General features: G+C 35.9%; 2 protein-coding genes and 1 pseudogene across 4 annotated transcripts in view; 1 reads left to right on the forward strand and 2 right to left on the reverse strand.

Moving 5' to 3' along the window:
• SF3B1 (splicing factor 3b subunit 1) overlaps positions 1 to 6,778 on the reverse strand; it is a 47,974-nt gene extending 41,196 nt beyond the window's left edge. For both annotated transcript variants that reach the window (XR_005648987.1, XM_039844329.1), the window contains exon 1: positions 6,638 to 6,778. The gene's annotated coding sequence lies outside the window, so the exon portion shown is untranslated. The remainder of the gene's footprint in view (positions 1 to 6,637) is intronic.
• A 171-nt stretch (positions 6,779 to 6,949) lies between these two features.
• On the forward strand, positions 6,950 to 19,267 carry COQ10B (coenzyme Q10B). 2 transcript variants are annotated; one of them, XM_039844331.1, is made up of 5 exons: positions 6,950 to 7,224; positions 8,736 to 8,884; positions 12,459 to 12,651; positions 16,848 to 16,949; positions 18,238 to 19,267. In XM_039844331.1, exons 1-5 carry the CDS (start codon positions 7,156 to 7,158, stop codon positions 18,403 to 18,405), a joined length of 681 nt encoding a protein of 226 aa, XP_039700265.1. In that variant the 5' UTR covers positions 6,950 to 7,155; the 3' UTR covers positions 18,406 to 19,267. The 2 variants fall into 2 exon arrangements, with proteins under 2 accessions (XP_039700265.1, XP_039700266.1); XM_039844332.1 differs by having other exon boundaries at positions 8,744 to 8,884.
• On the reverse strand, positions 15,395 to 15,511 carry LOC120587837 (uncharacterized; annotated as a pseudogene).
• Positions 19,268 to 20,759: the final 1,492 nt, after the last annotated feature.

A 20,759-nucleotide genomic window follows, 5' to 3' on the forward strand; every position in this document is an offset into this window, starting at 1 on the left:
TGATCTCTGCCTCCAGTTTCTAGCACACAGCTCCTAAATCCCTAAGTGATAAGAATACTAGGAGCATTTCTTATTCTGATATTTGGTCTTTGACCCTGTCCCTGACTCCTAAAACTGTGAATTCCTAAGTGATAAGAGCACTAAGAGTATCTCTTATTCTAATATTTGGTCTTTGACCCTGTCCCTGACTCCTAAAACCCTATGAATTCCGAAGTGATAAGAGCACTGGGAACATCTCTTGTTCCCATATTTGGTCTTTGACTGTCCTTGACACAGAACTCCTAAAACCCTTGTGAATTCCTGAGTGATAAGAACATTATACATCTCTTGTTCTAATATTTAGTCTTTGACCCTGTCCCTGACACAGACTCCCAAAACTATTGTATATTCCTAAGTGATAAGAGCACTAGGATCATCTTTGGTTCTATTGAGGCAACTCTGGATGGGCTCCTGGATGGCTTCTCAATGTGGCTACTCACCAGAAAGATAAAACCATACTTAGAAGCTTAGAATTTTCAGCTTCGACACCCCAGTTCTCCAAAGAGGGACTAGGGGCTGGAAAAGGAGTTTTAATAATTGATCATGCCTATGTGAGTGAGCCTCCATAAAATCCCAATAATATGGGGTTCGCAGAGCTCTCAGGCTAGTAAACACTCAGGGAGGGTGACACATGCCAACTCCACGGGGACAGAAGCTCCTGCACTCAGAATCCTTCCAGGCCTCGCCCTATGTATCTCTTCATCTGGCTGTCCATCTGTATCCTTTATCATATCCTTTAATAGAATGGAAAATGTTTCCCTGAGTTCTGTGAGCCACTCTAGGAAATTCATCAAATCCGAGCAGGGGGTTGTGGGAACCTCTGATTTATAGCCAAATCGGACACAAATTGTGGGTAACATGGAGACCTATTTGCAATTGGCAATCTGAAATAGGGTGGCAGGAGTCTTGTGGGACTGAACCCTTAACGGGTGGTATCTGATGTTACCTCCAGGGCAAGGTCTGATAGGGTTCTGAGTACAGGTAGACTGCATCGGAATTGAGTTAAATTGTAGGACACCAAGCTGATGTGGCAGAGAACTACTTGGTGTGGGAAAAATCTCCACATATTTGGTAACTAGAAGTGAAATATTTTGTGAGTAGTAAAGAAGACACACAGGAGAAATAAGCAAATGGAAAATTGAGTTTTTTCTAACATACTGTAGGTTGACTTCTCTCTGTTGACAGTATCCTTTGATACACAAGAGTTTTTAATTTTGATGAATTTTAATTTATCTATTTTCTCTTTTGTTGACTGTGCATTTGGAGTCAAATCCAAGAAATCACTGACAAATCCAATGTCATGAATAATTAAATTTGATACCAAAAAAAATGTATATTACAATTTATTCAAATAGTATCCCCCCAAAAAGATATAAAATGAAAAGCAAAGTCTTTCCTCATCTGTCTCACTCCTCAAAAATTAAGAGTTTTATGTATTCATTGATTAATGTTATACATATAAAAACACAGTCAGTAGATTATCTAATTTTTACACCAGAAATTCTTAAAAAGGTAGATGTTGGTAAAAATTAAATACTATAAAATTATAAATTATTCCAAAAAGGAAAGAAAGAGTTCAAGCATAAATACGCTAATATGAATAAATAAGAAGCTTCCTGCTAAAAATCAGATTTTAATAAAAGCACAAAAGATGAAAGGAAGCCTATACAAGAAAAACGAATCAGGAAGTTCTGGGCTGGTGAACATGAAAATTGGGGAGAGTGGCACACTCCGAGAACTTGGAAGCTCTGAGCCCCTTCCCACATACCTTGCCCTAAGCATTTCTTCCATCAAGCTGTTCCTGAGCTATATTCTTTTATAATAAACTGGTAATCTAAGGGTGTACTGAGTAAAGATGCTGGGGAATGTGCAATATGCCTCGAAGGAGTGTGGCAAGGAGATGATATGGCATGACTGCCTTGTCTATACATATACCATAAAGACTGCATTGATGAATGGTTTGAAGTAGATCTTGCCCTGAGCACCCTTCAGATTAAACACAGATTTGTTTTATACGGTTTCTTGTCTTTTGAAGATGAAAAAACCAAGAAGGTATGAGGATCTGTCTCTGGCAACATAAAAACAAAAATGAAGGCATACTCAGCCAGAAATCTGAGTTCTTTGAGACTTAGAGATACAGAAATGGGCAATCAGGGAAAAATATCCTGCTGACCAGAGGGCAATTACCACAGAACTCAGTATACCAAACATGCATATAAAGGACTCATGGAGATTTTGAAAATTCTGCATATCCCTTAATAGTAGTTATCTACATAGGTAACACTGATAAATATTTTGTATTCAGACACCAAAGTTGACTGATTTAAAAGTTGATTTACTATTAAGTTTTCTAAAGCTGTACAACTAGTTGTGTTTTGATTTGTTTTTTAGTTTGAGATCTCTTCATTTTCTCCAACATGGCATTTCTGCTTTCATCTATTCTTAAGTTGAAGACCACATAATATACTTCTTACAAATTAAAGTCTTAAATGTGAAACCAATAAATATAATCAGGCAGTAAAACATTCTCTGAATACAGACCATGATCTCAAGTTCTTCTATTTCTTTTCCTTAAGAGTAGAAAATAGACTTGTACATAAGCTAAAATATGTTAATATCTTTAAAGGTTTAACAATATTAGAATGCAGCCCAAAGAGTAAACCAAGTCACATAATTATATTTTAATTAATTAAATCTAGGATTATCTATTGAACTGCATTTTATTAAATATATTGTTTCCTCTTAAATAAAACAGTTAATCAACAATGAATTGTCTTGCAGCTATGCAACTTTTTTTAAAGCTATGCAACCTTTTAAAAATATACAAATTACCAATTTTAAGTGTTGTCAGCTAAAATAACTGTTTTAATGGTTGTGTCTATTTGTTATTTTCAGGTATTTTATTTTGCTTTGCGTCTCCAGTCAGTTTTCCCACATTTGGGTAAAATGTTTAGCAGGTTGTAAACTTTATAACTTATAAAAAAAAGTAAAATAAAATTTTCTTGAGTGGAAAAAAGAAATTTAAAAGTGGCAGAAATGTATAAGAAAAGTGTAAGAAAGACAACATTCAGTGAACTGAGGCTTATGATAAAATGCTAGGGAAAATAAAAAGGCTTTTGTTTGGAGCAAGAATAATGAAACCAGTTCTGTGCTTTAAGTAGATGGTTCGACATAACAGAAGACAAAGAGCACTCCTCGATTCATTTGTTTCTTTTCTGTTAAGAAAAATAATCCCATAACTAAAAGGGGTAAAGGGAAAAAATATGAGTGAAAGGGAAATGGACTTAATTTAAATGAGGTGAGGTGACAGTAAGAGAGTAACTAACGGCTTTAAGTGAGGGCACATGTCTTGACCTAAACCAACTACATCCCAAATGTCAACAGAACCTGCTAATGCAACAAAAGCACTTTTTATAGTAATCTCAACAAAATGTAGTACTTGTAGGGGAGAACCCAAGATCTGAAACCCACATTATATACAAACTGACTAAAGAAATAATGTTCACACCAAAAAGAAGACAGTAGAAACATGTCAGAAGAATTAAGCATGTCCTGTGTGATTCTATGACTTCACTGGTAAAGAATCCTTGAAGTTTATACCTGGTTTCCCCCAAGACATCTCATATGCTCCTTTTCCCTTTACTGATGTTACTATTACTTTCTTATCTCACTATCCCTTTTTTGTCACTGTACTTCTCCAATCCCTGTTTAACAAATCCTTATATTAAATTTCCTGTTTAAAAAAAAAACAGAATAATTTTCATGACTGGTCTCTGATTTACAAAGCCAGTCAATAAGGACAAACTGTCTAGTTAATCCTCTTTGATAGTCTGATTTTTATCAGAAACTAACATCTGTAATAGCACTAATCTCTTATAACTCAGTTCCTAATTCAGTCAAGGAAGGTGTTCTTTCAACTAAACATTTCACAAAGATAACCCCTGTAAGAAATCATTAAGCATGCTAGGAAGATTATTAATCAAAAAAGTGACAGTCATGAGATTATGTTAAATTAAAAACTTGCTTTATTTCAGGAAAAAAATATAATATTTAGGTAAAGGTCTTGTTCTGTAGTTAAAATTCATCTTATATTTGTTTTGACTGGAGGGTTGATTAAAAACAATATTAACACAAAGTCATAGCCACCGGTATTTACCTAGACTTTCTGGTTCAGTCTATATTCGGGGTTCTGAAGTGAATGAAAGGTCAAAGTATGATTCTAAGTGGAAACCAATCAAGAGGATTTCATTTGGAAAGATCGCATATCAGGCAGTATATGTATATTCATATATATAGTTTTATTATGTAATTTTTTAAACATTCACAAAAATGAAATATACTATTATAAGCTCTCCATGTACTCACCATCTAGTTCAATAATTATCGACAAATGATCCATTTCATTTCATCCACTTTATTCCTCCACCCCCACGGAATTACTTTAAAGCAAACTATAGACATATTTCACCTGTAAAATGTATGAATGTCCACTGAAGTAGAGATTTCAGTCAAATTTCCCAGGCTTATATATGTCTTTTTATATTGTTTGTTCAAAACAAAATCCAAATAATGCCTCAAATATTTTAAATCTACAATAGTACCTCCCTTCCTCCTTCTTTACTTGACATTTATTTAAGAAATTGGATCACCTGTCTTATAGAATTTCTTATATTCTGTATTTGGCAGATTGTATCCCCTTGGTGTCATTTAACATGTTCTTCTATTCTATATGTAATTTAGCATATCTAAAAGCTTGACCAAATTCAGATTCAATTATTTGGGCAAGAATATTTAATATGTGATGTCATATCAAATATATTTCTAACAGCATAGGTTTTAACTCTAAGATACTGCTTCCTACAGGTCTGTGTTGAGTTTTAATTTACTACTAATCTTTTCATAGCGTATAAACCGAACTTTAAACCCTTGGTTTATGGACACACTATCATCTATTGAAATTAAATCAGAGTTTATCACCTTTAAGCTTATATTATTCTTTTCCTTTGCTGAGAAGTCAAATGAGTACCATACACTGTCATCTATTACAAAGATTCCTTTATTTGCCTTTACTTTTTTTTTTTTAATTGGGGAACTATTCAATTGGGTGCCCCAATTCAATAGGTATTTTCATATGTCTGGGATGAGTTGAATGAGAAATGTTTGAATTTAATAAAAGAAGGCCTTATATCAAGTACATAAGTACATCATGTATTGTACTGACAAATATGTCTAGCAGGCCTACTAGTTAACATTAATAGTTTAAAATAAAACTTAGTAGGAGGTGGCAGTATAATATCTGTATTTTGTAGGCATTGGTATTCACTGTTTTTTTTTAGTAGGATTGTTATATAATGAAAATTTGTTCTAAAAGATGACATTACTGGAAATATTTAAGCTTTAAGAAAATAAAGGATTGTGAATTTGAAGGTAATCTGATATAGAATTGTTTGGATGTAGCTACAAAACCACATGACTTGACAAATACACCCTATATTATACTGAAAAGTGTTTTTACAAACTTTGTAGCCCAGGATTTCAATACACTCCACAAAGCATCTAGTACAGGATGCCTGAAATGAACAAAGCAAGAGTAGAAAATAACGATCATACATATACACAACAGCTGGAATATTTCTGCAAATGTAAATCAGATGGAGTCACTATTCTACCCTGAACCTAGAATAATTTCCTTCACACCTGGAATGAAATCCAAAGTTAGTTCCAGGACCTCCCAGGCGCTCTGATAAAGTCCTCACTACCTCTGATCTCATTTGCTACCACTCTCTTCCTTGCTCACTGTGATCCAAAGCCCTTGCTCTTCATAAAACTGGGCAAGGTTGTCCCTGTCTGGGGCCTTTGCACTTAATGTTCCCTCTGCCTGAAGTAACTTTCCCCACAAATATTCACAGAATTCACTTCCTCAGTTCATTCTGGCCTTTATTCAGTATCACTTGGTCAGAGGCCCACCTGACTACTCACCCTATATAAAATAGTACCTCACCTCACCCCTTTTCATCTCCTTACCTGCTTTACTTTTTTTCTACAGCACATGATTATCTAATATTATATACTAATTGATTTCCCCCACTAGAATATAAGCTCTGTGACGGCAGACTTTGTTCACTTATCCAGCACCTAAAACGACAAAGACTAAGTGCCCCCGAAATATATGTTGACTACATTTAATCAACAGTTTCATTTACTCCTCAAAACTGTATGCAGTAGGTAGTACTGCTATTTCTTTTACAGGGAACTATTAAGTACAAAGGTTAAATAAGGACCTAGGAACAAAAGGATGAGAAAATGTCAGGACTTTGATTCCTGAAATAGGTGAATCAAAGCAAAGTTGTCTGGTTTGTACGGAATAAGGGAAACCCAAACTATACCAACTACTGGAACACCAATTAAAACATTGGCCACACAGGAAGAAAGCAGATAGAACCAAGTCTATTCCCAAAGGACGTGAAGGCAACCTTATGCTGCCCTCACAACCCCACGGAGAGAGCAACGTAGATACTGTATTAGACAATCATTAACAGCAAGACTGACTGCCGGACTTCACAGCCAGGAGCGATGGCGGGTCCGGCTCAGCACTCACCGGTTTGGACAGTTACATAATTAACAAAGAGAACATCCGACTTCCTCTCGCCCCAGGGCTGCGCTCATGTGCCAGGCCTCGCGACAGAAAAGCAGCACCTAAGAAAACGGCGGCGGTTGGCGAATTCCAGGACCAGTTCCAGAGCGGGAGGTGGGGGTGAGCGCTCACCGTGAGTTTTACGTAAGGCGCCGCAGCGCGCGACGAGAACCAGAGGCCGTCCAGGGGAGGGGGCGTGTCAAGAAGGCCTAGCGCTCCCTCTGATTGGCGAGCAGGATGACCAGCTCGTTTACACTCGGCCCTACGGTGGTGGGAATGTACGTCAGCTTTCTGCACTTGGGCAGGAAGGGGCGTGTCTAGCAGCTCAGGGGGCCTGCTGATTGGCTGAAAGGCACCGGGGCCCCGCCGGAGACGGGCGGTGCCGTGGGTTTGATCCCGGAGGTGGCGACCGGCTTCAGTGAGGCTATAATGGCAGCTCGGACCGGTCAGAGTGCCCTGAAAAAATTAGTTTCGGTCTCGAGATGTCGTCCAAATTTGACCGCAGCAGCTGGAGTACCAATTTCAGCGCAGGGGACCGCGCGGAACGTCCGGTAAGAAGCAACGTGGGTAGTTTTCCGCCCCGGCTTGCTAAGGGAGGACACCCGGGGTACATTAGGTGAGGCGGAGCCGGACACAGATTGTTTTTGAGTCTCTGGAGGGGAAGGGTCTCCCAAGTTCAGCATTTGAGGGACTCAGGCGCTGCCCTTACTACGCAGGACCAGAGACTTGGCTGCCTATCCCAGCCGCCCCGTCTATGTTTGCCTCACTGCCCTCGCGAGAGGCGGGGAATCGGCCAAGCCACTTTAGAAGCAACTCCGAGACCAGTGCCTTTGGTTAAAGTTTTAACTTTGTGAGCAAGGTTGCGGGCTGCTGAGAATGTGGCTTGGCGGTAGACCCTCTTTTGTGCCGCTTACGCAGATGGCCAGACATGCTTTCCCAGTTTCTGGTACTGGTCTTTGCCCTCGCCCTTTGGTTCTTACAAAACTATACTTAGTGGACGTGGGCACTTGGATTTTTTTTCTTCAAACTTACAGGTCGTGTAACCTTGAACCAGAGTCTGCCTTCGATTTTCCTGGTTTGTTTCTTTTTGGTGGGTGGGGGTGGAGATGGACGTTGAGACATGAAGAATTCCATACTTCCACTATTTAGTTTCCTTTTACTAATGACGTTGCGATACATTATGCTGGAAAATTAATGTTAGTGTTTAAAATGAAATCAGTCGCAAACGTTATGGGATGGAGGGAAAAAGCACAAATCTGTTTGAGCTCCAGGATATTTAGATTCTACGAAAAAAATTTTAAATGCCAGCAAGACAGCCAACTCCTCCTTTTAGGCAAGTATTGGTTGAAACTGAAATATAATCATCTCATATCGTTTACTCTTGCTTTAGGAAATAACCCGGAAAAGTAGTTCCAAGCAGAATATACCCTATAGTGCTTCACATCTGCTTGTATTACTCTTAAAGAATGTTGGCTTGCAAATATACAAAATTGTTACTTTTGAAAAGACAAGTATGATTCCTTTAGTAATATAATGAAGGCTTTAATTCCGAGATAAATATCTACTGTTTAGGATAATGAAGAAGGAGGGAATTTATGAGTTAATTGCAAGGCAGAAGCATTAACATAGATTCCGACCTTTATTATATTTATTAGTAGGTAATATAAGTAATTATAATATATATTTAACATTTTTGTGAAGTATTTATGTACTCTAGTATTTGAGGTGTGAATATTTTAGCAAGTGTATGGCAAGAATATATTGTAACACATGACTATAGACTGAAAGCCAACTTTTTGGGAAAGATTTCTTTTGTGCCAGAAGCTTCTAACCCTAACTGTAAGGTGTTATTTTTAGTTTTCTCTAGGGCACTTAAGAAGCTTGTTTGTGTGTGTGTTTCATGAATATTGTAAAGTTGCAAAGCCTTCTAAAGTGTGATAGTTAATTTACAATCTGTACAATTTGTGTTTGCAATCAATAATTTGTGTTTACAATCTCTATAATTTGTACTTCCTTTTAATTTTCACTATCATCCTAAATAAAGTAATTTTTGTCTTTTTAGATATTTAGCTTCTGTGGTATACTGATGAGCAGAATTCTTCCACCACATACCTCAATTTTGCCTAAGGAGATATATGCAAGAACTTTCTTCAAAATTGCTGCACCATTAATAAACAAAAGAAAAGAATATTCAGAGAGGAGAATTATAGGGTTTGTATATAATGTTAGTTCTCCTAAAAGAGCACATTCACAATTTTCTGTAGAGTATCATGCTTTTTTTCTGAATTCTGTTCTTGCAGACTAAGCTCTGGTTTTCCTAGGTTGGCCTTTCCGTAGCTTTCACTGTTTTATATATGTTCGTTGAGTGACTATAATTATATATTAACATTATAGGATAGATTTGAACCTTGAAATGTAAAGTAAATAATTAAACTGATTATGGCCTGCATTTTTCTATAGTGGCGACATTACTGATATATTGGCCCAAATACTTTTATATAGCTCCCTCATATACATACATAGATAAGTACATACAGACATAGTAAGAGGCTCCTATCATCTAGAACAGATGTTGGCAAACTTTAAAAGGTCAGATAATAAATATGTTAGGTTTTGTGTACCATACTGTCTCTGTTGCAGCTATTCAACTCTGTCATTGTAGCTCAAAATTAGCCATAGACAATATGTAATATATAAATGGGCATGGCGGAGTTCTTTTGTTATTTACAGAAACAGGCATTGAGCCAGGTTTGTTCCCTGATCTAGGGGTATATGTAGCAGAGGATAGAGGCTCTGCAGTTGCAAAACCAGATATACGATATCCCTTCATATGGGAATTTCTACAAGAGGGTCTTAATTCCTAATAGGCCATTAAATATTACATGAATTCTTATAAAAGTGTATTTCATTTTATTCCATTTTTTCCTATATGATTTTTCTGTAGTAAAGGACTTTTGGGAGACACATAACTTTTGTTACTAAATTTACCTTTATTGCTAGCTAGTCTCTGTATTAGTTAAGGTAATGCTATCAGCTATATAGGTAAAACCCAAAAAGTTTATTTTTTTCTCAAGTAAAGTTCAAGTGCATTTTCCAATCCATGGGCAGCAGTCTTCTAAGTAGTGATTAAAGAATCCAGGCTCCATCTATCCGACTTGTGACTTTTGTAATTCCTTAGTGGTCAGATTCTCTTAAGATAGTCCTGCTGCTTAACCACATTGGTCTGGAAGTGTCACACGGTGCTGCCTCTTAGATATTGGCAAGAACTAGTCATGTGACCCTCTCTAAATGCAAGGTTGGGAGGGCTGGGAATTGTAGCCCCTAATGGGCAGCTACTTTTCAGCAACACCACCAACTAAAGGGAGCACAATACTTCGGATGGGTAGACAGGTTTGCCACAGCTGGTATCTGTTGAAAAGAGAAATGGCAACTAAAAGATAAATAGTGAATTGGTCTGCTTTACTTCTGAATCACTAGTAATATCCTCTTTTTACTGTGTCTCTGCCACTTGACAGACACTGTTGAGTGCTTTATATTGTTTCATTTAATTCTCACAATAGCCGTGTGAACTAGGTATTGTTATTTCCATTTTAGAGATGAGAAAACAAACTCAGATAATATACATTAATTGTCATGATTCCAAAGCTTATTTTTCCTACCATATTTTACTTATTCTTACTTGCTTCCTTATTCTTATGCCAAAGTTCTTTTTATTACAAATTGGTCTTATCTATTATCTTATTTTTTCTTCCCCCTATTTGACATAAACACATAACAAAGCTACCACTTAAGTGTTTACTAAGCATTGTATACCGTGCTGAAACTTTTATTTAACCTTCAAAAGAACGCTATAGGAGTATTTTTCAATTATGGATGAAGAAAGTGGAGTGGAGAAGTTAAGTAATGTACCCAGGGTCACATGCCTTACTGTGTTTTAGAGTTGATATTTGAACACAGTCTTTTCTGATTGCAAAGTCTATCCCCTTGACTACTATGCTATACTACTTTCTTAATCTTCGTAGACGACTATTATGGCAATTAGCTTCCAGGTTACAAGGTTCAAACTTTTTCATGGGACTGAAAAAGTGTCTGAACACCTGGGGAGGGTAGGTTTTTCTCCCACTCCCTCTGTTGTGGGCCTCATTTCATGATTATAAAGATTAATTTAAACATATATAAAGACTTATTCTGTCATGTTAAAAAAATGCCCTTTTGTAATTTAGATTATGGTTGTCTAAATTAATCATTTTTGAGATGAATTACATTTTAATATTGAGTCTTATAACAAAGAATAATATATATTTGGCTCTTATTATTCAGGTTATCTTTTACATGTATGCCTACAGTGTTACTATTGTTTGTTTTTTTCATTTAAGCCCTTAAGTTTTTTTGTTGACTTTATTTCTAGATATTTTGCGCGGTTTGCTAACTGGTTCTTAGTATAGGAAAGATATTTAATTTTTATATATTTTGTAACAGGCTACCTTAATGAATTCTGAATTGATTCTCTTCTTAATTGATAGTCATATTACCTGCCAACTGATAATTTTACCTAATTCTTTTCCATTCAGATGCCTCATATTTTATGTTCTTATTTAATTACTTTGACTAATACTTTCAGAACAACATTTACATAACAATGATAGCCACCATCTTGATCTTATTTCAAACTCTGATGGGACTGCTTTTGTTATTTTACCGTCTTTTGGCTAATATGATTATAATAATATAATTCTTAGTAGTAAATCATCCATACGCCTTTAAATGAGTTACAGTTGGTTGTATTTTTTATGTTCTTTGTCAAATTTAGGTTGTTATGACGTTATGCTGGCTTACGAAAATATTGAGGTTTTTTTCTTTGTGTTCTAGAATAATTTCTTTTTTTAAATTACAAAAATATTACATGCTTGTATAAAAACATAACAGTATAGAAGTATATATACTAAAAAATTCTATCTTTACTCCTACTTCTTTTTTCTGAGTTAACAGCTGTTAATTGTTTAATCTATATCCTTCCAGGACTTTTTTTCCCCCCTCTTTAATTCCGCCCCCAGCTTCTACCCCTGACCTACGCATGTTGCTGTCTCCCCTAAGAACTAGATATCTGAAAGCAGGGCGTCTCTCGTGCGCTCACGACATGCACCCGGTGCACTTGGGGGGCCTGGCGCACCTGGGGCCTCTTCCAGGAGTTTTTAAATGTGTTTTCATTACAAACATTCTATTAACATAATAATTATTTTTAGGAAAAATAAACAGCAAATGTTTAAAACTCAGGAAATACAATACTTACAATTTTTCCTGCTTTGTAATATGCTATTTTTATATAACTATTTCATAAACATCTTTACTCTAAAATATACATTTGATAAAATATATATCTGATAAAGAGTTCCATAGTGTGGCTGTACCATAAATTTATTAATCTTATTATAGTAAGCATTCATTAATGTCTGCCAACTGATAAACATTTGAGTTTCTTCCAGTTTTTAATTTTAATCTCGTAATTTTTAAATGCTGGCCAATAATTAAAATTGTAAAAACCACATCTGCAGGCCAGATGCAACTTGTGATCTGCCAAATTATGACCTCCGCTGTATATGTATATGTAGCTGTCTTATTTTCTGTGTTGCCTTGAAGTCATTCATTCCAGAATGCTGTTCAACATGTGTCCCGAATGAATTATTGCTTCATATACAACAGGTTTTACTTATATTTAATTTAAAGTATACATAAACCATATAACTAAATACAGTTAACACCTCTCCTTTTTAAAAAAAAAAAATAGATACTTTATGCAAGAAATGTATGATGTCGTATCAGGAATGGAGGATTACAAGCATTTTGTTCCTTGGTGCAAAAAATCAGATATAATATCAAAGAGATCTGGATACTGCAAAACACGATTAGAAATTGGGTTTCCACCTATATTGGAGCACTATACATCAGTAGTAACCATGGTGAGACCACACTTGGTAAAGGTAAGATTTGTTTTCTGTTTTTAAATATTTCCCAAATATTATGTCAAATGTGTTATAATAGCTTAAAAAGATTTCCCTAAAACGAGGAGGGGAAAAAAAACATTTATTTTCCATAAGTGTTTCATTTTATACAATATTAACATTCTTTTCAATAAATTTGATTAGCACATGGAAGTGAGAAGTTTTTTCTTTCTATTGAAGACTAGTGACCCACAGGAAAGATTGGGCCACACAGTGAGAAATGTTTTAAGTTCATCTTTGCACTATTTTTTTTAAGATTAAGGAAGGGGAAGTTGTGAGAGGATAAAGAAAGGTAGAAAAAATATAAGTATGGAGAGCATAAACATTATTGAGGTTGTCCTGCCATGTACCAGGTATTGAAATGCCAGGTACTGTTACATGTATTGTATCAGTCACCTTACCCTTATCAGAGGAGGGTACACTTAGAAAATGTATCCAAACTTCAGTACACAAAAAGGCATAATTCCATAGATTAATACTCATTTCTTTTGAATTCCTAGAGTGTGGTGACTGAAGACTTCTAAAGCTGAGTTGTGTTTTGTGCCCACAGGATTTAGTGGTGATATTATTTCTTGGTAATTGGCTAGAGCTAAATGCTTTTGTCAGCTCTTTGTCGGGCACTGAAGGAAGTGCAACTCTCACACCAGAAAGAAAATACTGTCCAGTGAAACTAAGAGCACCCTAGTCACACTCTCAGAACTTCACCTCCTCTTGAAAGGCTGCATCCTAATGTGAGACTCTGCCATTATGAATGTTTTCAGCTGATTGCCTCATAGTTTTCGAGTTTTTACCTACTGTATGGCACAGTCTCTCTTATAATAGCTATAATTTAAATAGCTATTTATTGAGTTATTTCTAGTGCTTTACTTGAATTACTCGTTTAATCTTCACAGCAGCCTTTTGAGATTCAAATGTTACTCTCCATCTCATAGTTGAGCAAACTAAAGAAGAGTTAGATAACTTGCCCAAGGTTACATAGCCAAGACTCTAGCTTAGTTTTTCAGATACGATAATCTTAACATTTTTCCATTCTCTGACCTCAATCTCCTACCATTCAAACTCTTATAACTAAAACCTTAAAATATTATGAGGTGTCTAACTAAAAGAACTCTAAAAAAATTTTGTTTTCTTTCCCTGGCTTTTTTCCTTTCCCTGGCTTCTTAACACATACAGAAATGGGCCCATTAATCCCTAACACACACTACACTTAATGTTCAGGCAGTACCATACATCTTAAAGTTCCATAAATGCACCATACAGTACTTACTCCATAGCCTGTGCCTTTGCATATTGTTCACTCTTCTACCTGTAATGAACTTAACTCCTTGCCTATTAATCCTTCAAATTCCAGATGTCTGGTGTTGCTTTTTCCCTTTCCTTTTATATAGATAATCAGTCCCACCTCAGTGATTCCTCTGGGCTTCATACATTCTCTATTTATCTTTTAACACTGTAATATTATTTCTTCAACTGTATTTCTCCTTGACAAGATTGAGCTACCTGAGGGAATAGGAGATCCTCTTTTTCATCTCTGTATTCTTAGCACCACTACAACAGTGGCAAGAGTCATGACGGCTCTTTGCTTATGAAGATCTCCTTGCTGTGTGCAGATCCAGAGATGTTCATAATCTCAAGAACTTTCAACACAGCCGAAGAGGGAGGAAGCTATATTAGAAAAAAAGCCTTCATAATAACATTTCTTAGATGAGCATTGCTATCTTGATTGTATGAGATTTAGGGAAAGTAAGAACTTTATATAAATTCACACTATGTGTCCGATTCCAAAATTATTTCTCCATTAAAATAAGCTGCCTTGCTTAATATGCTAATTTATTGCTTAAAGATATATTTGAGAATAACAGCTATATATGCTCAGTTTTCAGTTGTCTCTGGGTTCAGGTTCTGGATTTTAATACCCAATACACATATGGAACATACAATAAAAATCCTTAACCGAGGGAGGAACAGAAGCCATGTGACATTTTCTGCGGATTACCAGTTGTCCCAAAAGTGCCTGTGACTAAATGTGTCAGTTATTTCTAATTGACATAAATCTGTAATGTCCAGAAGCCCTTGAAAATTTTCAGCAGATTTAATAGAGGCAACAGTTCAGTGAATCTTACTGCCTAGTTCACAACATAAACATTTTACATGGCATAGTTTGTGTAGTCAGAGTCAGTTCAGTCAGAACAACCAGTTGTAGGTCATCATCATAACACCTCTACTGTGGTCAGTATCTCTGCTGTTAGGAATGAGATCTTTGGCAGTATTGTCCCTATCAAAATGTACTAGTGAAAATCTGTGGGTCCTTGGGCTAGATTATCGGTATGAGTACAGCATTGCCGCATTTTGTGAAAAGAGTCAGAGGAAGGTGTATATTGAATTGAGTATTCCTAGCAGTTATTTCTCCTTCATTGTTAAATTTCCTATAAATTTCTTATGTGATTGTAAAGGGTAGAATGTATTATCTTAAAGTTGGATAACTGAAATAGTAAGATTTTATTATAGACTTTGGATGCTCTTAAAAATTAGATGGCCATTATTGAACTATATATGAAGCCAAACTCTGAAGAAAATTTTCACTTCACCCTAGTGACTTAGCATAATATGACTAAATTCAACTATTAAAGTAGTGAGTATTTAGGTGACTATTTTTTTTTACCGTGTCTAAATAAATTTTAAGACATTCCCTGGTTTCCATTTTTAAAATTATTTTTTTTTATGCCTACAGCACCTGGTCTTCCTAGATGGTTTCCCATCCAATACTAACTAGGCCCGACCCTGCTTAGCTTCCGAGATCAGATGGGATCAGGCTTGTTCAGGTGGCATGGCCATAGACAGAGCATTTCTTTATAAATGATTGTTATAGTATGGATGCTGTTGGTCTTTGTAATGATTCTAGCATGTTACCTTGATAATTGATTCAAAAGAGTTTAGTTTAAGAGGAAGTGAGGAATAAATGGCAAAGAGATTTTTTTTTAACTCTTTAGCTCCCAGTTTGAACTATCTATGAAGAGATCCAGATATAGTCAGAGAAATTCTGTAGTTAGGGAGGCTATTGCTGGGGACGAAAGAATGACTGTTTACTTTGGGGAAAATGAGTTTTCCTATGCAAGTCCTTATTTCGTCAATCTGTAGTGTATGGCCTCAGAGGAGGGACAGTGTAAACTCTTGAGAGAATAAATTATCAAAGAAAAAAGAGATAGAGAGGCTTGATCATTTATTGGCCACAGGATATGCCAAAAGAACTGAAAAACTTAAGGCTTAATTGAGGAAGCGGGTGTAGACTTTGAAACAAATTTTAAAAATCGTCTGCTGCTGAGGGAAAGTGATATGTATTCTTAAGGTCAGTTGTCTAGTAGTATAATAAGGCCCAGATAGCATATTAGGTTAATAAATAAAGAAGCTGAACTTTATTCATGGCGATAACCCATTCTAACAGTAGACTAATGACTATGGTTCTGGCTACAATTTTTCATACTTCAGAGGGTAACTAATGGGTCAGCATTTTTTTAATAATATAGTGTGGGAAATATTAAGATGCACTGCACATAGTATCACTAAGTATTGTATTTCACATGTTCACACACATAAACATGAGCTCTGAAGAGATTAGAGGTTCGGAAGTAATGGGTCAGGCACAAGAGTCGGGGCCAGGATTTCATAAAAACAAACTATAGAGGCCTCTAGAAATAAAGAATAATGAGTAAAGGAAATGACTGATAGGAGAAAAATCTTTGAGTAGGAAGGAAGAATTATAGAATTGTGGTGGGGATCTGCTCCAGATACCTAAAATAGGTATTATACTCACTTTACAAACTAAGGAAATATGGTACAGGAAATTAACTTGTTCAGGATCACTTATAAGTGGCAGAGCTGGAAATAAACTTCTAGAAAATCACTGTTTTGCTGCTGGAGGAGATGACTCTAAGTAGCATAGTGGGTGATAGCAGTGGAAGAGAGAAGAGCTGGCACTCTTGAGGATCCCAGGAGAAAAGAAAATGGCTTATATTGGCAAGAGGTCACTTCCTAATACCAAGCTAAAAATGAGATGTTTTCATCACCTATGGTCTGATCTATAAAAATATTTACTTTAAAGAAGTCATCCTCAATTGTAGTTACTGGACAGTCCAAATCGTATTTTACTGTGGTTTTATTTTTTCATTTTGTTCTAGGCATCCTGTACCGATGGGAAGCTTTTCAATCATTTGGAGACTGTTTGGCGTTTTAGTCCAGGTCTTCCTGGCTACCCAAGAACTTGTACCTTGGATTTTTCAGTAAGTCTTTCATAAAGTCCATGATTTATTCCAAATATCAAGTAAAGTTGGTAAAGAAAAAAAATCTACTTAATAGAAACCAGATATCATAATTAATAATTTTACATGCACAGTGATTACTGAAAGACAATTTTTAAAAATCTCAAATTTTTGAATATTGAATGCCTTTTTCTGCACTAACTTTTAAGAGAGAACACTAATGAATCTTTTTCTGTTCTGTTTCTTGAAACCTGGAATAGTCATTCCTTCTCTGTTTTCTAATTTTGATAAGTCCATATATTGGAAGACACACACTATAACTTTACTACTAATTTAATAACAGGTTATTAACAGCAAATGAAATCTACATGTTGGTCAGCATCTTCTGATGGAGAAATAAAGTGTGAAGGGGAAAAATATTTTTAGAATCTAGGGACTAAGGTAGTTTCTTATTCATATCACCTTAGCTATGGAAAACTTAAAGCCACTTGTGGCTTTTTATTTGCCAGCAGATAATATATGTATTATCTCTGTTTGCAACTCAGGCGTTACATTTTAAGAAATGGTCATAATTTTGATTAAATTGCTGTATACTGTTGTCAACTCTTGAGTTGCTTTCATTGAAATATTAGTAGACATTAATGGGACAGTTGTGAAAACTTGAATAAGGCCCGTGTAGATTAGATATTAGCATATTATCTAGTAGTATTAACTCTCTCTTAACTTTCTGGGTGATGGATACATGAGAAATCTTTGTATTATTTTTGTAACTTTTAAGTTAGTGGATATTGGTCCTTAAAATACTACTTCTCTAACTTTCCTTTGAATTCTGTCTTGAGGGGATATAAAGTTCTAGATCATTGTCTACTTTAAGATTGAACCCACTTACCCTGTTTTGTGGATCAGTCTCATTTTTTTGCTGCTACTTCTCATGGGAATAACTATCAGAAGGATCACTTCCTTATTTCTTTTTGGGAGGTAGGATTGATCTTAAAGGGGCCCATTAATAAGAAGCCAGCGTGATAAACGTGTTCAGGACAGCCTTTTTCCCAGTTTTTTTTAACTTATAAAAGCAGACTCTTTGCCTTAAAATGAGTTATTGGCCTTGTTTACTTGCTTATTATGCAAGTAGTTGTGCTTATTGCGGTAAATAAGACACCCTCATCTGAAAGGTGTTAAAAATCTCATCTAGATATTCCCATAGAGCTCTGCCTTAGATACTAGGCCAACCAGCCCATTTCACAGTATGAATACCACTAAGTAAAGATTTAGTAAAATATCTTTCTAAATTATTAACATTTTCCTACAGATTTCTTTTGAATTTCGCTCACTTCTACACTCTCAGCTTGCCACATTGTTTTTTGATGAAGTTGTAAAGCAGATGGTAGCTGCCTTTGAAAGAAGAGCATGTAAGCTCTACGGTCCAGAAACAAATATACCTCGGGAATTAATGCTTCATGAAGTTCATCACACATAAAGGGAAAAAAGAACTGGAACTGGTCATCTACTTGTAACTTTATTCATTTTCAGAACGTGCTTTTATCATTTGCTTTCAGAAGTCAGAAACCATTTATTCAACCCAGCTTGATTATAAATCTGCACTGTTGAAAATGTGCACTTGGAATAGAGAACCATGTGTACATACAAGTCAATCAAGTGTAATTCAAAGTAATGTGTACATTAGCATATTTACAATAATAAGATGTCCACTATTGCTAGAATACTAACATCACTCTTCTGAGCAGAAATTGCAACTGTAAATTTAAACCTTTTATCACCTTACATGAAAGAGGTTAGTTGAAATACCCAGTATGTATTATATTAACCATATCACGTTTAAGTTATTAAATTCAGACTATTTATAACTTATTGTCATAGGGTGTGCCTCATGCTATTTGAGCAATCATCAGATATAGTAAAAACTTTGACTTACAAATACTGTTAATGAAGGTTCTCTTGCACTTTTCTTATTTTTAAATTGTTCTTATGGGTAATAGTAGATAGGTAATTCAATGCTGTAGTGAGGTTAGCTCTCTGATAAACTGAATATTTTTTTGGTGAGTGGTCCAGGGCTTTAAGCTAGTTTCCTCATAGTTCACAACCCTCTCCCACTTATTTCGATTGCTCTTTCAATAATGCTGATTGTGTGTCAAATTGTATCTATAACAATGGGAACAGATGAAGTTGGTTGATATGTCTCCAGCACCAGGTGCATCTCTCCCTGTTTTCTATTTATTGTGTGTACTCACTTTCAATAATGTATTTCAAACTGATATTTTTGTAAACAAATCAGTGTAAGGACCGAAATGGTAATAAAGTTAATTTGTTTATTTTTTGTACAGTTCTTTTGGTTATTGAAATCCTCAACAACACTCTTATATTACCCTTCCAATTACAATGCTGACTTTGTTTCCTCAGATCCATAAGGGACCTCAGTAGTTCCCTACATAAATGCATGTTTGCATCAATTTGTTGAATAAATCTGTTTTGAGTACCTGCTCTCTGCCAGATGTGGAGTCTCCAGTGAAGGACTCACATAGGCCACTCACATGGAGCTTGGTTGTGCCTTCACACAGGTAAAACAGTATCTTTCCGCTTCAGATGAGGTATATCCCCAGAGCATAAGTAGTTTGTATATAATTTTGTATCTTTTAAATAACGTTTTTTTTAAACGACAAAGACCGAGATATTTTCTCTTTTCCCTGTACAGTACTACTTCTCTTGTTGGAAATAAGAACCTGTACTTTACCACTACTCTTAAAATGCCATAAGTAAATTCTTAGGTTCAGAATCTAACTTAGTGGTTGGGATATAATTGGCCTGGTATTATGATAGCATGTAATTGGTACTTGGGTGAGGAAACCCAGAAATACCCAAATGTTGCCTTGATCTAGTCATCTCTTTGACCCATGAGGTTCCCAAGTATGTATAGTCAGAACCCAGGTCACAATAAGTGGTAGAGACAGGAAACAAAGCCATGCATTCTGGCTTCAATATCTATGCTCTTGGGTTTGCTTTATCTGCTGCATCAGTGTGGAGGCCATGCATGACCTGTGGACTTAAAATTTGGCAACTGTGCTTTAACAAAGGGAAAATGACACCACTTTTATAAATTTTTCTTGAAGTGACATCTGGTCAGTGGAATCGAGAAGACTCGAGATGAGACTACTAAGTAATACTTCTCTCTCTGTGGAAAGAACTTGGAAGAGAAACTTCTCATCTTTGGTTTTTGCCTCACTGAGGACGTGAGGTTTGCAGCTATACCTGCCATGTTTTCACAAAGAGGGAAGAGACAGTTATTCCAGAGAAGCCAACTCAAAACTCTTAACATTAGGGGTTGAATAAATCATACGTGTAGGTGTCAGCTTTGCATTTCTGATCATGTGAAATAACAGATTTCTGGTGTTTAAGTCATGTAGAGTTAGTTGTTCAGTTACTCTCAGGTACCCCTTTATCCACTCTAGTCAGAACTGGTTGCTCTTGAGGCTATTGTGTAGCTGTAATCCTAGGGCTCCCCTGCAATCACCCTAGGCTTTCTCTTCTCTTTGGAGTTCCCTACTTCCTAAATCTTTTGGCTTTCTCTTTTTTAAATTTACTTTCAAAATACTGAGGAAATCCTCTAGTGGCTTCCTAAAAAAAGGGTGAGAGCAAAAGTTTTAAGCATCTTAAGTATCAGAATATGTCATTGTTTTACTTCTGGAAGCTTTATCTACTCTATCTTGGGTGGTCTGATATTGCATGCTCTGTCTTGTTGCCCTGTCTTAATTATGTTGGGTACCTCATGGGCCATTTGGTTCTCAGACTCATTTCCTTGAGCCTTGGGAATTTTCT

Source organism: Pteropus medius, unplaced genomic scaffold (genome assembly GCF_902729225.1).
Source record: "Pteropus medius unplaced genomic scaffold, Ma_sr-lr_union100, whole genome shotgun sequence".
NCBI lineage: Eukaryota > Metazoa > Chordata > Mammalia > Chiroptera > Pteropodidae > Pteropus > Pteropus medius.

Bases quoted from the DNA above. Each gene is read 5' to 3' on its own strand.
- COQ10B (XM_039844332.1), top strand. From the start codon at position 7,103: ATGGCAGCTCGGACCGGTCAGAGTGCCCTGAAAAAATTAGTTTCGGTC. The intron at 8,885-12,458 runs GTTTGTATATAA...AAAAAAAAATAG, and splicing joins TCAGAGAGGAGAATTATAGG to ATACTTTATGCAAGAAATGT. The intron at 16,950-18,237 runs GTAAGTCTTTCA...ATTTTCCTACAG, and splicing joins CTTGTACCTTGGATTTTTCA to ATTTCTTTTGAATTTCGCTC.